The 17,156-nt window shown below is 39.6% G+C and overlaps 1 protein-coding gene across 1 annotated transcript in view; it reads left to right on the top strand.

The window, feature by feature from the left end:
- The window catches only part of ift57 (intraflagellar transport 57 homolog (Chlamydomonas)), a 32,463-nt gene extending 22,964 nt beyond the window's left edge, over positions 1-9,499 (top strand). The window contains exons 7-11 of the mRNA XM_072252016.1: positions 929-1,000; positions 3,410-3,541; positions 3,624-3,686; positions 4,440-4,506; positions 8,219-9,499. Of these exons, the coding sequence (XP_072108117.1) occupies positions 929-1,000; positions 3,410-3,541; positions 3,624-3,686; positions 4,440-4,506; positions 8,219-8,397 (513 nt within the window). The 3' untranslated portion in view covers positions 8,398-9,499. The remainder of the gene's footprint in view (positions 1-928; positions 1,001-3,409; positions 3,542-3,623; positions 3,687-4,439; positions 4,507-8,218) is intronic.
- The last annotated feature ends 7,657 nt before the right edge of the window (positions 9,500-17,156 follow it).

The following is a 17,156-nucleotide window of genomic DNA, read 5'->3' as shown; positions in this document are numbered from 1 at the left end:
AATTATCCTCTTCAGAATAATTTAAAGAAACTTTAGGAAAACAGATGGGATGTCAGCAGAACGTTTTATGTGAAAGCAATGAAGCACACCTTCACTGGATTATCATCCTGTATTTTGTATTCAGGTTTCTAGAGCAGAGCAAACCTCTGAGCCAAGCAAGAGCGTAACCAAGAAACCTCAATATAAGAATGCAGAATATTCATGAGTAATCTAAGGATTTCATATTTTACATAATTTGCTTTTTAAGTTCCTTGCAATGTAGAGAAATAGTAAAAGCTACCTTTCATGCAACACAAAATATAGATAAAGATGCGTTTGGTAGAAACTGTGTTATGTTATTTGTAATGAAAAATCAGATTTTCACAGAACTATTCAACCAATTTTTGAGTCCTTATAATTTATTCATCTAATATTTTTCTATAAATAGCACAAGTAGTGAGTGTCTCAAGTTTTAATTTTGTACATCATAATCAAAATACTGCAGTGGATGGAACTGAAAAGAATTTCTGGAAATAGTTGGCAAATCAAGTGTACTTTGAAATGACTGGGACTGTTTATATTTGTCTTTTTTTTACACGAGAAATTCTGCATATGCTGGAAGTCTGAGCAATATATAAAATGCAGGAGGAACTCCACAAGTCAGTCAGCATCTATGGAGGGAAATGAACAGTCTACGTTTCCGGCAAAAACCCTTCATCAGGACAGGAAAGGAAGGATGTGCTTTCATCTTGTGTTCAACAAGAGCTCTTTCTCATTATCCTTTATTCTGACTTCTTCCCCCTTTCTTTCCATTCCTAATGAATAATCTCAGCCCAAAGCTTTGACTATTTAGTTCCCTCCATGGATGCTGCCTGACCTGATGAGTCCCTTCAGCATTTTGTGTAGAAATGTTTTTTAGTTAATAACGTGAATTACTTTGCTTTAACAGGACTGGAGAGTTCATGTTGACCAAATGCATCAGCATAAAGAGGGAATTGAGATGGCTCTTAAAGAGACAAAGGTATTACTTTATTCAAATTCAGATGTATAAATCTTAATCCTTAATTCTCACAGATCTTTGTTAAATAACCTAGCAAGCTGAAGTTGCAGAGTTAAAGCACACATGAGCACACACGTGCAGCTCACCGCTGGTAGTTTTAATAATTGCTGGAGAAAGAAGAGCCAATTGCCCATCCTTAATTGCCATTAATAAAGTACCAGTGAACATTCATTTTGAATTTCTGCATTCCTTATAATGATGAACTCCCAGTTCAAAGTCACTTGAAGAAAACCTGCAGATAATGGTTTGTCAGGTGCTTTCCACCATTATCCTTCTTAATGTAAAGATGGAGCATTTAAAACATTTGATTGGAGTAGCTTCGCAAATAACACGTATATTTTACAGATGCTACAAAATGGCATTCACAATGCACTTGTGGTGGAGGTGTGGGATGTAGGAGGGGAAAATACACTCAGTGGCCACTTTTTTTAGGTACACCTGTACACCTGGGGCTTATTAATGCTAACATCTAATCAGCCAATTATGTGGCAGGAACTCAATGCATAAAAGCATGCAGACGTGGTTAAGAGGTTCAGTTGTTTTTTTTTCAGACCAAACATCAGAATGGGGAAGAGAAGTGATCTCAGTGATGTTGACTGTGGAATGATTGTTGATGCCAGATGGGGTGGTTTGAGTATCTCAGAAACTGCTGATCTCCTGAGATTTTCATGCACAACAGTCTAGAGTTTACAGAGAATGGAGCAAAAAACAATAAACATCTAGTGAGTGGCATTCTGTGGGTGAAAATATCTTGTTAATGAGAGAGGTCGGAGGAGAATGGGCAGACTGGTTCAAGCTAACAGGAAAGTGACAGTGACTCAAATAACCATGCACTAAAACAATGACATGCTGAAAAGCATCTCTGAATGTACAATATATCGAAACTTGAAGTTGATGGCCATGAGTATACACTCAGTGACACTTTATTAGGTGCAGAAGGTACTTAATTCTGGACTTAAATACCAGTCCAGATTTGCCTTTCGCCTAGTGTGCTTCATGACAATCTGCTCTAAAAAGCCATCTTGTGAGCATTCTACAAATTTCACCTCTTGGGACCCAGAACTAGCCTGATTGTCCCAATCTACCCATATATTTAAATCTCTCATGACTATCATAACATTGCCCTTTTTACATGTTTTCTGTCTCCTGTTGTACTTTATATCCCACATCCTGGCTACTGTTTGAAGGCCTGTATATAACTCCTATCATTTTACCTTGCAGTTTCTTACCTTTATCCACAAGGATTCTACATCTTCCTATCCTATGTCACCTCTTTCTAAGGATTTGATTTTATTTTTTCCCAACAGAGTCACCCCACCCTCTCTGCCTACATGCCTGTCCTTTGATACAATGTGTATCCTTGGATATTAAGCTTCCAGTAATGATCTTCTTTCAGCCACAATTCAGTGAAGATCACAATGTCATACCTGCCAATCTCTAACTGTGCTGCAAGATCATCTATCTTATTCTGTATATTGTGTGCATGTATATGTAACACCTTCAGTCCTGTATTCATCACTCTTTTCAATTTTTGCCACCATTTTCTCTTTAACACATTTCACTGAATACAAATTTGTCCTATCATCTGCTTGTCCTTCCTCACAATCTCATTATACGCTGCATCTATTTGTATACCAACTGCCCTATTCTCAGACCTGTCACTCCAGTTCCCATCACTCTGCCAAATTAGTTTAAACGAGGGGTTCCCAACTTTCTTTATGCCCTAGACTCCTACCATTAACCGAGGGGTTCATGGACCCCAGTTTGGGACCCCAGGTTTAAATCTTCCCCAACAGTTCTAGCAAACCTGCTGCACCCCTCAGGTTCAGGTGTAACCTGTCCTTTTTCTACAGGTCATCCCTTCCCCAAAAGAGATCCAAATGAACCAAAAAGCTGAAACCCTGTGCCCTGCGCCAGCTCCGCAACCACTTATTCATCTGTATGGTCATACTATTCCTGCCTTGACTACCACGTGGTATTGAGAGCAATCCAGAGATTACAACTTGGAGGTACTGCTCTTTAGCCTCTTTCCCAACTCCCTATACTCACTGCATAGGATCTCTTCTCCATTTCTGCCTGTGTCAGTCGTGCCAATGGAACCTCTGACTGTTCACCCTCCCTCTTGAGAATATTCAGCAGCCACTCTGAGGCATCCTTGAAGCTAGCACTTGGGAGGCAAAACACCGTCTTGGTATCTCTTTCACGGCCAAAAATACCAAATACCAAAATACCTTAAATACCAGGTCAAGATTATGCAAGCAAATGTTGCAGGCCACTTGTCCATTTGTAATGGTTACTTGCTTTATTTGCTAATTCTGCAGTTTTTTTATTTTTTAATATCTAATTGCTAAATATTCTGTATATTTGGAGAGCTACTTGGATAAACTTCAGGATGAGATTAGTCGAACTCTGGAAAAAGTCAGCAGCAGAGAGAAATATATCAACAACCAGTTGGAGAATTTGATTCAAGATTTTCGAGCTACTCAGGCTCAACTAAGTGAGGTAACCTACAAGTCTAATTAATATCAATTTTTAACTTTGAATTCTTGATAATATTTGCTTAAAGAATCTCATTTCCTTCTAGGCCAAAGACCGATATCAACAAGGAAGTGGAGGAGTAACAGAACGAACCAAACTTCTGTCTGAGGTAGAAATTCTATCAATTGCAATAATATTTGCATTTTTTTGAATCAAAAAGTTACTTACTCCAGCCATTCAACTTCAAATACCTTTCATTTAGTTTAGAATGATGCTTTTACACATGATATTACTCAAGCAAATAAATAAGGGACATGGTAAGTGGTAACACATCAGGCAATATCTCATTGAATGGCAGACTAGATAGGAAGGGCAGAATGGCTTACTCCTGCTTCCCAAATATACCTCGGTGGAAGTGATTTTCAGCATTATGTTTCTTTTTCTCAGTGCTCTTAATTAAGCAGAAAAAATCTGTTAAGAGTTCCAATTCCTGATCATGACACAGCATCATACGTTGAAAAATGTGTGTTCAGTGACAAGATTCTTGTTTGCTGAATTGCTCCTTAAGAAAGACGACCAATATTTTTTCATTACCACTTATCTATAATTGTGAAATGTTTAAGGTGTTGTTACATCTGTTACTTATTTTCATTTAGTCTACTAAATATTTATTTGAATGCATATAAAATTTGTACCATTATGGCTGTTTGGATGACCACACTAAGAATACATGAATTGACAAAATGTGGTGCTAAGGTTGGATAATTTAATAGTTAAGAATTTCCAGTCCTTCTAGGCAAATAAAGTATATGCTTTATATTTTGCTCTTTTTAATCATTTTGAAAAATATTAATGCATCTCAAATAATGAAGGTATTTCTATAGATTGTTTTTTTAATATCTTGTGTGTGCAATTCTTTAAGATAAGTGAAGAATTGGAAAAAGTGAAACAAGATATGGAAGAAAAGGGAAGTAGTATGACTGATGGAGGTTAGTAAACCTTGGATTTTATTCAATAATCTTGCAGACTGAATTTAAAATAATTATTATAGAAAGAGCAAGAAGATTCTATTTTTGAGAGGCTTGTTAGAATATGAAATGCTCAAGAACAGACACTCATAAAAGTGAATTCCACAATATTTCTTAAAGGGGAAAAATGTAAATGTTTGTGAGGATAACAGCCAATGGTTCTTTCAAATAACTTTGCTCATCTTCTTAAGTAGTATCTTCCAGCATAATTTATTTTCATTATGATTTCATAGATTCTTAAGTGTCTAGTAAGGTTAGTATGGGACCCAGAGACTCTTTCACAGAGAGGGCATATGATGGCCAATTTGGCAGGTAGGAGTGTACTTTGTAACGTAGTTCACTCCTTCTGCCATGTAGGCAGAGGCCTGTGTGTGCTTCAGATACATAGCCTTTAGATTCTCCATACCATCCTGAATGTTCCAGTTGTTCAGGAAAACTTTGAGAGTATTCTTGAATCTTTTCCTTTGAAGGCCTGAAAATGACACTGTCTGCTCAGTAGTCCAATGTTGGGCATGCAAACATTAATCATCTGCATATTGCTGTTTAACTGCTTAGCTTTGGGTAAGCTAGGTCCTGGGATTTAGTTGCCATTGGTTGAACTGCTTCCCATTATTTCTGAAAGTTATCTTTCCTTATATGAGAAGTTTGAAAAGTTGAGCTAAGTGCAAAATTACAGTGAGAAAAACTGAGCACTGGACCAATGGCACAGCCTTATTCGACACCAGTTTACACTACGGATTGTTGTAGACCTGTTCGTTAACATCTCAGCTTGAATACCATCTTGGGCAAGTTTCTCTGGGCAAACAAATTTGAGAAGAGTGTCCTACAGAGCCTCCTAATTGATGGAAGCAAAGATTTTAATGTAGGCAAAGAACACCATGTATAGTGTCTGGCATCACATCCACTGTGCCTTGGGACTAATGGAATCCACACTGCAACTTCAAAAGTGCTGTTCTGGTGACTGTGAGGAGGTGGTTGAGAAAGATCTTGTCATGTTCCTCCCAGCAGACAGCAGGGATCTCTGTAATTGCTGCAATCAAAACTGTCTTCTTTCTTGTAAATATAAAGATGGAACCTTGTGTATTCATTTCATCTTCATTCACTTATTCACTTCATATGTTCTTATGGGTCACAGGCTTTGTGAAGGATCTGCAGGGTGTTTCTATTCCCTTGAATCAACCTGGTGCTTCCAACCAAGCAGCACCTTATATTTGTGGCTGGTTAGACCCTCAATCTCCTAATCATTTTCATCAAATCAATTCTGTTTCTTTTTGATAGGGAAGCCAAAAGTTACTTAACATTTGCCAATTAAGGCAAACTTTACAACAGCTGCTGAGCTTTGCGGCTCCCATAGGCAAGAAGTTAGCTACCATAAGAATAACCAGCTTTGTCAGGTCCTTAAGAGCTTCAGTATTAATTTTCTTGCGACAGTACTTCTGCTGATGCTTACCTTTTCGGAGCCAAGTTGATGCAAATAATATATGGTCAATCCAGCCATCGTTGCCTGTCATGAAATGGGTGGGGTAGACTTCTTTGCAGTTCTTCATTCAACTAATGACATAATTCATTTTATAGTCATTTTATTAAGAGAGGTTAGCAGTCCCTAATTCTTTCTTGCTGATCATGCTCTGCTAAGGGGTTTGCCCCTCCCCAAATGGACACTGAAGCTGCTCAGAAAAATTGTTTGTCTGCCTTTGGGATGTAGATTGAGATTTTGTCTAGGTCAGAGTAGAAGTTCTCTTTAACTTTATCCAAGGTGTCAAGGGTCAGACATGAGTTCTGATGGCTATGGTGTATAAGTTCTGTGTTAGAATGAGCCAAAGAGTCAATGAAAAACCATTGTAGCCTATTCTTTATTGTGAAGCACACTCAATTAAGATCGTGTTCCTCTTGTGGCTTGTTCCTCCAAAAAGTGTACTCACCACATTGTTCTTTAAATTGGCGAGCTAACGTCCTTAATGTCACACTAAGTGTGATAATATCAGAGCAGATGAGTTCTTGAGCAGTACTGGTAGCAGAACAATGTTCAGCTCTGTCATTGTTGGGATGTCTATCGGGTCCTCTCATTGCAAGTCCTGATCTTCAAATCACGGAATGGTAGTTGCCTGTGCATGGTTTCTTTAACACAAGTAGTTGTTGTATACACCAGCTATCATTGGATACACAGAGGAACATCTTAATTTCTATAAGATGGCCCCAAATTACTATAGGTCAGGCTCTGCTTTATGAGTGTTAATGTTCCCACATTAGTGGGCATACTTATTGGTGCTGCAGAGCATCTGGCCTCTGGCATATATGAAAGCATATATATACCTGCTGGGTAGCACCGGACCACAGCCTCCCTCCTGCTTGTCTCTCACCCCTTTCCCATGCTTCTGAACAATGGTAATACTTCATTAGTAGATCAGAAAACTTCAGAATCCTGCAAGGTTTGAAAACGTTTCAACTTAAGAAGGTGACCTTATTAAACTTTGAAAGAACATTTTAGCAACCCTGACCATTTTGTTTCCGTAGGCTGTATAATCTGCAGGTGCTCTTTGAGCTTACATTGCTTGTATTGGAATTTTACTGCCAGCTGACATTAACCAACATGCAAATTATTTATTAATTGTTAAAATTTGAGATAGTAGATACAGTGCTTATAAGAAGTATTCACACCCCCCCATGGAAGTTTTCATGTTTTATTGTCTTATAACAATGAATCACAGTGGATTTAATGTGGCTCTTTTGACACTGACTCTTCATGTTAAAGTGAAAACAGATCTCTACAAAGTGATCTAAATTAATTACAAATGTAAAACACAAGATAATTGATTGTGTAAGTATTCACCCCTTCAAGTCGGTATTTAGTAGACGCACCTTTGGCAGCAATTACAGCCTTGATTCTGTGTGGATAGATCTCTAACAGCTTTGCACATCTGGACACTGCAATTCTTCCCCATTCTTCTTTACAAATGTGCTCAATCTCTGTCAGATTGCAAGCAGATCGTGAGCCCTTTTCAAAGGTTCAAAGGTAAAGTTTAATGTCAGAGAAATGTATACAATATACATCCTGAAATGGAGTGCCAGGGGTGGGAAGGCACCTACTGGCCTTCTCCTTCCCACCCTCCCTCCACCTTCTTTATAGGGCCTCTGCCCCTTCTGTCTCCAGTCCTGATGAAGGGTTCTGGCCCGAAACGTTGACTGATCGTTTCCACGAATGCTGCCCGACCTGCTGAGTTCCTCCAGTGTGTTGTGAGTGTTGCTTTGACCCCAGCATCTGCAGAGTATTTTGTGGGAAAGATTACGTGAGTGCAGAGACATCCAGCCCTGAGACACTAGGCAAGGTCATTCGATTCCAAACGGTTTATTGATCTTCACAGAATGTCTCTCTGATACTTCCTGCTGCCTCTCTTCTTCCTTCCCCTTTTTCCAACCATGAATTCCCCTCTCCCTGTCCCCTTACTATTCTCAGCCCACAATAGAGACCCATATAACAAAACATGAAGTTACTACGGCACTATGCAATAGCCTTACGCACTCTAACTAACTAGAGTGCCTAAGACTTTTGCACAGTGCTGTATGTTTGAAATTTATAGAGAAAGATGATGAAAGACTGAAGGCTATGTACTGATATAAAATAAATAATTTAAGTGGATTGATTCCTTGGATTAATTGACACTTTTATTTTCAGCTCCATTGGTGAAAATCAAGCAAGCTTTGACTAAGCTGAAACAAGAGATAACTCAAATGGATATCCGAATTGGAGTTGTGGAGCATACCTTGTTACAAGCCAAACTCAAAGAGAAGTCAAACATGACCAGAGACATGCATGCAACCAATATTCCAGAAACCACAATAGGTGGTTATTGACTTTCAATATTTATATACAAATCATAACTTTATCTGTTAGTACTGTATTGGAAAATTATTGAATTTTGTGATCTACCTGAGGAACCAAAAGTTTTGAATTGTTGGAGCAAGATAATTTAAACAAATCACAGTTACATTATATTTACATAGATTTATGTTCAAAAGCAAAATACAAAGTCAATTTAAGATGATGCCAGAGCTCCTTTCATTTACAAAATCAATATTCAGCAAATTTTGCACTTCATATGTTATCAGCAGGTCTTTTGCTCTTAGGCTCATATTCCTAATGTTTTATTAAATTCTCATTCCTCAATTACTGACTCCACTTTCTAAACAAAATTGAAATGACTTTCAACAAATTGCAATGAACTATTGCAGCTTTGTTAAGAAACATAAATATTTCTAAAGAGTTTCAATAAATGCCTCAAAATCTAATCTTTCATTTATCAGCAGCACTGGCTCTCTTTAAGCATTATGAAGCTTATCTTAAATTCAGTGTTTAATCCATACAGACTTACAAAATTAACCTCTATTTTTGAGCTCTGCTATTACTTTCTTGACGCACTCCCTAATATACATTTTTCATCCATAATCTTTATTACTTTAACATTAACTTCATGACTGTTTTTTAATTGATCTAAATATAAAGTAACTGTACAGTGAAAATTTGTGTAGAAATTGTATATAGTTAACTATAGTTTTAACTTGCATTTAACACTGCAAGCATTACAGATGTTTTAGGCAAGCATTTTATAAATATGTATTTGCAATTTTGTAATCTTTGAATAAAGTTATTTTATCAATAAAATGTTATCTGTTGAGCCAATTGCATATTTTTGAAATCAGCATGTTAATATCATGTTAACCAACTTTTAAACAAAAATGGAATCATATTAAAGACTTTTTGGTTGTGAAGGAGACCTATATAACTTGAAATTCAGGAAGTCAATCCAGCATGTAACAAACTGCAATTATAATTTAAAATGCAATATGTATTCAGTATTATTCAAAAGTGTAAAATGTATTTGATAATAGCTTGAATCATCAGCTGAAGCCCCACGTCTTCATAGTTCGCAATTTGATGTTCTTCCATTCATGCCGGGGCTGTTGACAAATAAAACATGGAATAATTTAAATGGAATTTTATCCAAATTTGCTTTTTAAAATCTGTAATGTGGGGTTTATTGTTAGTTATTTCTTCACATTGAGCTTCTGAACTTGGAAATAGAGCCGGCGTAATACTGCCGTAAGGATGCTCTTTATAAAACCAAGCAGTAAGAATTAAGAGCTATTTCACTTTAGGCAAGTGTAGCAGTACCAAATCTAATCTCCCTGTGAAACGGTCATAGAACATGCAACGGTTGCTTAAAATGGAATATCTGTTCGGATGCAACTTTTCATTCACTTGAACCGAATACTAAAACTTGGGTTGATTTGAAGAACCTGGAATATCTACAATAATCCATGCTGCAGAGCGAGAGGAAAAATATCTATTTACAGGTGCTAGGACTCGATTCTGCTTTTTTTTAAAACCTCAGTACTATATAGTTAGTTCGTTCCCACTGACGGCAGAAGCTCGTGTGGTTCGAGATGAATATGGTTCCTAACGCTGGGAGGCCGTTGCGCGGACAGCGAACCACCCTGCGTTCTGGCCGTGGAATGTTATCTTTTAAGTGGAGCAGCAAGTGCTGAAAATGGTGGGAGACCGGAGCGAGGTGAGATGAGACATCCCATCCACCCGGGGAAAAATGTGGGAACGGCACAAAATTATAACTGTCCTTTCCCTTTCAAAGTCGCATTTTTCTAGTCAAAAAGTTTTAAAAGAAACTCTTGTGGTTTTGATAATCTTTGCGGCGACTGTTTATGGATTGTTCCTCTTTTTGCACACGTCAGGTATGTAACTATTTCATGTTCAGCTCCTGTCCGTCTGAACATACAACCTTGGTGAATTTGAACAGGAATATGTTGTTGAAAAGTACGGCATGTTGTTCGTTATATTTGTCTGCTTTTTATTGGAAAAATGGGAGAGGCGAAATCAGGTCAGGGGGACGTCAGCAGCTCTGCTAGGGCTGTTAGGCTGTGCAGAACTGTACAATTTTGATATAACTTTTTAAGATGCAAGGAAACAATTGTCATCGGGAATATCAAAATATACTATTTTAATTATTTCAGCACAACAAAGGATTTGGAGAGGGTGCCGACGACGTTCACAAGAATGTCTGAATTAGAGAGTATTAGCCAGGATTACAAATTTGAATTGTTTTCTCTGCAGTGTCAGAGATTGGGGGAAAATCTGACAGAAGTATATAAAGTTAGAAGAGGCATAGGAAAGGTAGATAAAATATTCCCCCCCCCCAGTTGGAGAGGGTAAAGCTTTAAAGTAAAAGGGTAAAAGTTTTATTGATTCAGGGGTCTTGCGGGCTTGCTACCATTTAATTGAGAAGGTAGCGATAACCTGCCTACTTGAATCGCTGCTGTCCTTGAGTTGTGGGTATGTCTGTTAGGAAGGGAGTTGCATTTGACCCAGGAGATTTATGAGGCTTCTTTGTACACAGAGTGATTGGAGACTGGAATTTGCTGCCTGGGAAGAGGTGGAAGATGATATGATAGTGATATTTAAGAGACATTTAGAAGCATGAAAAAGCAGGGAATTGAGGGAAATAGACTATGTGCAGGCAGATATGTGGTTGCATTTGGCAGTGTGTTGACACAGAAATCGAGGGCTTCAGAGGCTGCTGCTGAGCTGTGCAACTCAATATTCCACGTTCCCCAACACCTGACCTTTCATGGATAATATCCTCACTGCTTTGGTGTTCACTTGTCTAGATTAAATTTCATCTCCCATTTTACCCATTTTCATTCACACATGAATACCTATCCACTGCCCTGGAACATCATCCACTCTATTAATGGTTCTATCAATCTTGGTGCCATTCATGAACTTACAAATCATGTCATCCACATCCAGATCCAAGTCATTCATGTATATTACTAACAGCACAGATTTCAGTATTAATCCTTATATGACACAACTAATCATATAACCTGATTGCCAGAAACTCTGTGCCACCACCACCTGACTCCTATTTTCAATCCCATAGGCCCTAACCTTTTGAACTAGTGTCCTTTTCAAAGGCCTTACTAAAGTCCTTATAAATGGCATCCACTGCTTTGCCTTCATCAGCACACCTTGTTACATGTTCAAATGTTCAGGTAAGGTTTACTTCTGATAAAGCTATGTTGACTGTAGCACAGGAATAGACCCTTTGTCACAAAGTATCTGTATCAAGCATGATGCCAAGTTAAATTAAATTGCCTGCACCTGATCCCTGGCTCTCCATGCCCTGTATTTTCATGTGACTATCTATCTGAAAGCTGCTTGAATGCTACCATTGCATTTGCTTCCACTATCAGTCCTAGCAGAACACTTCAGGCACCGGCCACTCTCTGTGTTTAAAAGAATTCTTGCACCACCCATCCCCTTCAAGCTCATCCTCTGATCTTAAACCTTTGTCCTCTAATATTTGACCTTCCTGCCAGTCAGTATAACTCTTCCACCAGTTCTGTATGTCTTTTATGGATGGGCAAGACAATTCTGAATCCAAACTACCAATTCATCACGGATCCAGTGCATTTTAATATTCCTGATCAAACTTCCATGAGGGATCTTTATTAATGTCCATGTAATCCCTTCAAGATGGCGCCAGTAAGGGGCAACTATTTGCATGCAGCTCCAATGGGAATGATCAAATATTCCTGTTCAGGACTACTACAGCTAATATCCACAGTCACAGCCATGGGTACTTCAGTGAGCAACATTGATTTAAGATGTTTAAAAAAAAATCTATCAACACTCATAATCGACGGATCCTGGACTGCAGACTCAGTTTGCAAGTACGGTTCCCTTTTAAGAAAATGGAAGAGTGGAGCCGAGCAGGCTACAGGTACAATTGAAATGCTGATTCTTGAGATGCCCTCCCTCCCCCACTATTTCAACTTCCCTGCTGGCAAACATACAGTCTCTGGAAAGTAAAATTGAAGACCTCAGAACACAATTGCTATACCAGAAGGATATCGGTGACTGCTGTGTACTTTGTTTCATGGAAATATGCTATCCCCTGCCATTTTAAACACAGTGCTGCATCTCAATAGCCTCACCATCCTTCACAAAGTCAGGCAGTTCAGTCCCTTAAAGATAGAGAAGCTGGAGTATGCTTTATGATTAGCTCATCGTGGTGCACAGACTTGGCGGTTCTCTCTCAGTCCTGCTCAACCAACTTGGAACATCAAGAGATCAAATGTTGTCCTTTTTATCTACTGAGGGAGTTTTCTGCAAACATCCTGGTGGCAATGTACATTCCACCTCAGGCCAATGTCAGGCAGACACTGGAGGAGCTAAGCTCCGTAATCAGCAGGCATGAAACAGCGTGCCCTGATTCTTCCTGTCTTCCTGCTGCCATAACAGGGATAGCTATCTCCTTGTCCTTTCCTACCATCCTACATCCAGCATATCACTCTCTGTAACTTCTGCCTTCTTGAACAGGATCCTACTACTAAACACATTTTCCCCTCCCACCCCACTCCACTTTCCACAAGGATTGCTCTCTCCATGATTCCCTGTCCACCCTTCCCTCTCCACTGATCATCCTCGTGGCACTTACCTCCTCCCTCAGCACCATTCAGCGCCCCAAACAGTCCTTCCAGATGAGGTAACACCACTTCACCTGCATCATCTACTGTAAACAATGGTCCTGCTGCCGCCTTCTTTATATTGGTGAGACCAAATGTAGATTGGCAGACCACTTTGTCATGCACCCTTGCTCCATCCACCACAGCAGGTGGGTTTTCCTAGGTGCCACCTGTTTTAATTCTACTTCCCATTTTCATTCCAACATGTCGATCCATAGCCTCCTCTACTGCCACGAAAAGGCCATTCTCAGGTTGGAGGAGCAACACCTCATATTCCAAATGGTTAGCTGCCAAGCTGACAGCGTGAACATTGATTTCTCTAACTTCTGGTAATTCCTCCCCCTCCCCCCGCTTCTTCTCTTTCTCAGTTCCCCATTCGAGATCCCCTCTTTCTCTTCCTTTTCCCCTCACCTGCCCATTACCTCTCGCAGGTGCCCCTCCTCTTCATCTTTCTTCAATGGCCCATTCTCCTTTCCTATCAGATTCATTCTTCTTAACCAGCTATCACCTCCCAGTTTCTCACTTCATCCCCCCTCCCCCACCTACTCACCTTCCCCCTCACTTGGCCTCACTTATCACCTGTTAGCATGTACTCCTTCCCCTCCCCCCCACCTTCTTATTCTGTCTTCTTCCCCCTGCTTTTCCATTCCGAGGAAGGGTCTTGGCCTGAAATATTGGCTGTTTATTCACCTTCATTGATGCTGCTGAGTTCGTCCAGCATTTTGTGTGTTTACTGGCTGTTTGTCTTATGAGACATCAATCAACAATGGTGTAACGCAGAGATTTGCAAGGACCTTTGGTGTTTGTGCTATACTGCATGTTAACGACTTGGTGAATGTGGGAGATACGATTAGCAAGTTTGCAGTTGGCATGCAAGTTGGTGGAGTAAGGAAGGTTGCCTAAGGGATCAGATGGAAAGTTGGGTAGAATCTTGGTAGATAAAATTTTATCCTAGTAAGGTTATGCATTTTGAGAAGTGAAATAGGGAGAAGAGACATATAGTAAATGATCGGGTGATCAGTGGAACCTTGAGTTCAAGTCAGTAGTTCCCTGAAAGTGGCAATACAGGTAGATGGAATGGTGAAGGAGGCACAATTGCCTTCATAGCTGATGGCATAGCATGTGAAATTTTGAATGTTGTGTTTCAACTTTACCAGACACTGTTTGTATTGTAGTTGGAATATTGTGTTCAGTTCTGGTTGCCAATTATAGGAGGAATGTGGTTGTGTGGAGAGTGTGCAGAGGGGATTTACTACTATTGATTACTGGACCTTTTCTCTGCTGACTCTTTTGTCATCTGGAAATCATCACCTGTATTGGAGTAAGTAGGCAGTGGAGGAGCTTTTAAAAGGAACATGTGAAGAGTCCAGGGGCATCATATTTCAGTTAGGGTGAAGGGTAGCTCTGCTGATGAAAGATATCAAGGCACCAGTAAGGAAAAAGAAAGAAGCATACATTTCATTTAGGCAACTGGGCGCAATTGAATCACAGACATCCCACCTCTCCCGGAAGTTCCGGGAGTCTCCCGCATATTAATAGTGGCTCCCTGATGCCTGCAAATTATATATAATATCACGAAAATCAGTTTTTTTTGAGAGACCGAGAGAGCGAGCACAAGAGCAAGAAAGCAAGTGCGAGTGAGAGTGACCACGAGAGAGAATGTGAGAGTGCGCGTGTGAGAGAGCAAGCACGAGAGAGCGAGAGCAAGAAAGCAAGAGTGAGAGAGAGAGAGCGAGAAAGCAAGCGCGAGTGGCCACGAGAGAGAGCATGAGAGCGTGCGAGGGGGAGAGAGTGAGAAAGCAAGCGCGAGAGAGAGCAACCACGAGCGAGAGAGCAAGAGCAAGAGAGTTCCAAAAAAAGTCAGAGAGGCAGAGTGTTCCAAAAAAAGAAAATATAAAACGTACGTCACCTCAGACTACACTAAAATGTACTCCTGCCTAATAGGGGTCAAAAATAATTACAGTGTTGCTCGCTGCACTGTTTGCAACAGTGACTTTTCTATTGCCCATGGTGGGTTAAGACTGTAAAAGACGTTGAGGTGAGTTTTACAGGTATCATTCATTCATTAGCATAGCTAACGTTATTTAAACTAGATGGCTAGCTGCTAAGGAGCTACTCTATTGCAGGCATCCCACCTCTCCCGGAAGTTCCGGGAGTCTCCCACAAATTGATGTTACTACCTCCCTGAAATGAGTTTTTGCAGGGTGGGATGTCTGGAATCACTTGACAAATGTAAAAAAAAATGCTCAGGCTTAGTAAGGAAATCAGAAAGACAAAAAGAGAGAGTGAGATGGATTTTGCATGCAGGGTTAAAGATAATTATTGAAGGTTCCTCAGTTATGTTAACAGTAAAAGAATGACTAGGGAGAGATAAGGTCCTCTTATAGAGCATTAGAGCTCCCTAAGTGTGGAGCCACAAGAGATGGGTGAGATTTTTAATGTCTATTTCTCCTCGGTGTTTACCAAGGAAAGTTCTGTGAATGTCAAAGAAATGAGGGTAGTGAAGTTTTAGATCAGATGCATTTTACAAGGAAGGAGGTATCTGCAGCCTTGTAGCACATTAAGGTAGGCAAATCCCCAGGACCTCATGGGAAGCCAAGGAAGAAATCACAGAGGCCCTTGTTAGAAATATTTCCTTGGAACTTGCTGAAGTTCCAGAAGACAAGGGGGGAGCTAATATTATTGCATTGTTGAAGAAGGGTAGCAAGGGCAGGCAGGTGAGCCTAACTTCAGTTGTAGGGAAGTTACTGGAGAGGGTTCTGAGGGACAAGTTCTACTTTTTCTTAGATAGTCAAAGCTTGATCAATAATAATCAGTATGGTTTTGTGCATAGCAACTCATGTCTGACTAATCTTTTAGAGCTCTTTGAAGAGGTGACTAGAGGGATAGTTGAAGGTAAGGCTGTAGATTTGAGTTCAAAGTAAATTTATTATCAAAGTACATATATGTCGTCATATACAAAATTCTTTTTTTTTCGGACATATACAAAAAATCCCAGAAATAGAATAGAATCAATGGGAGACCACACACAGCAGCACAACCAATGTGCAAAAGATAACAAACTGTGCAAATACAAAAGAAAGAAAAACGGGTTGAGTACCCTTATCCGAAATGCTTGGGGCCTGACATGTACCATTCAGCTGGGTCTTCCAATGTAAAGAAACAGACTTCAACAAATTCAGAGTAATCACATTATTAATGCATTTATTATTTTACTTGCAAGGGGAGATATACTTCCAGCCAAGTTTCATCTGGAAATATATCTCCGCCTCTTCTGCTTCAACCAAAGTACTTATAGACTTTTTTTTAATGAAGAAGAGTGATTAGTTTGCTCGATTCCATGGAACAGTTGGATCTGATTGTACGGGCACACAGTTAATTGAGAGCAATATTCAAGTGGATAGGAAGCAGAAGAAGGCAATTAGCTGCTGGCCTGTATCAGTCAGGACATGAAGTTTGCAAGTAGAGAATTTATGCTGCAGTTTTACCCTCAGTGGCCACTTTTTCAGGTACACCTGTACACCTGTTCATTAATGCAAATATCTAATCAGCCAATCATATGTCAGCTACTCAATAACATAATTCACAAAAGTACATAGACATGGTGAAGAGGTTTAGTTGTTGTTCAGTCCAAATTTCAGAATGAGGAAGAAATGTGATCTAAGTGACTTTGACCATGGAATGATTGTCGATGCCAGATGGGGTAGTTTGAGTATCTCAGAAACTGCTGACCTCCTGGTGTTTTCATGCACAGTGGTCTCTAGAATGGTGCAAAAAAACAAACAAAAAAATTCAGTGAGCAGCAATTCTGTGGCTGAAAGTGCCTTGTTAATAAGAGTGGTCAGAGGAGAATAGCCAGACTGTTCAAGCTGATCAGAAGGTGACCGTAACGCAAATATCTATACATTAACAATGGTGTCAAACCTTAAATTAAATGGGCAGGTGCAGCAGAAGATCCTAAATAAGGTGAGGTGTCACTTGGAGTATTTTGTACAGTCTTAGTCACCCTTTTATAGGAAGGACATGATCAAGCTTGAAGAAGAGATGTACAACGATGTTGTCTAGATGAC

Source organism: Mobula birostris, chromosome 3, assembly GCF_030028105.1.
Source record: "Mobula birostris isolate sMobBir1 chromosome 3, sMobBir1.hap1, whole genome shotgun sequence".
NCBI lineage: Eukaryota > Metazoa > Chordata > Chondrichthyes > Myliobatiformes > Myliobatidae > Mobula > Mobula birostris.
Note: the sequence above shows the minus strand (reverse complement) of the source record. Positions and strands in the feature narration are given on the sequence as shown.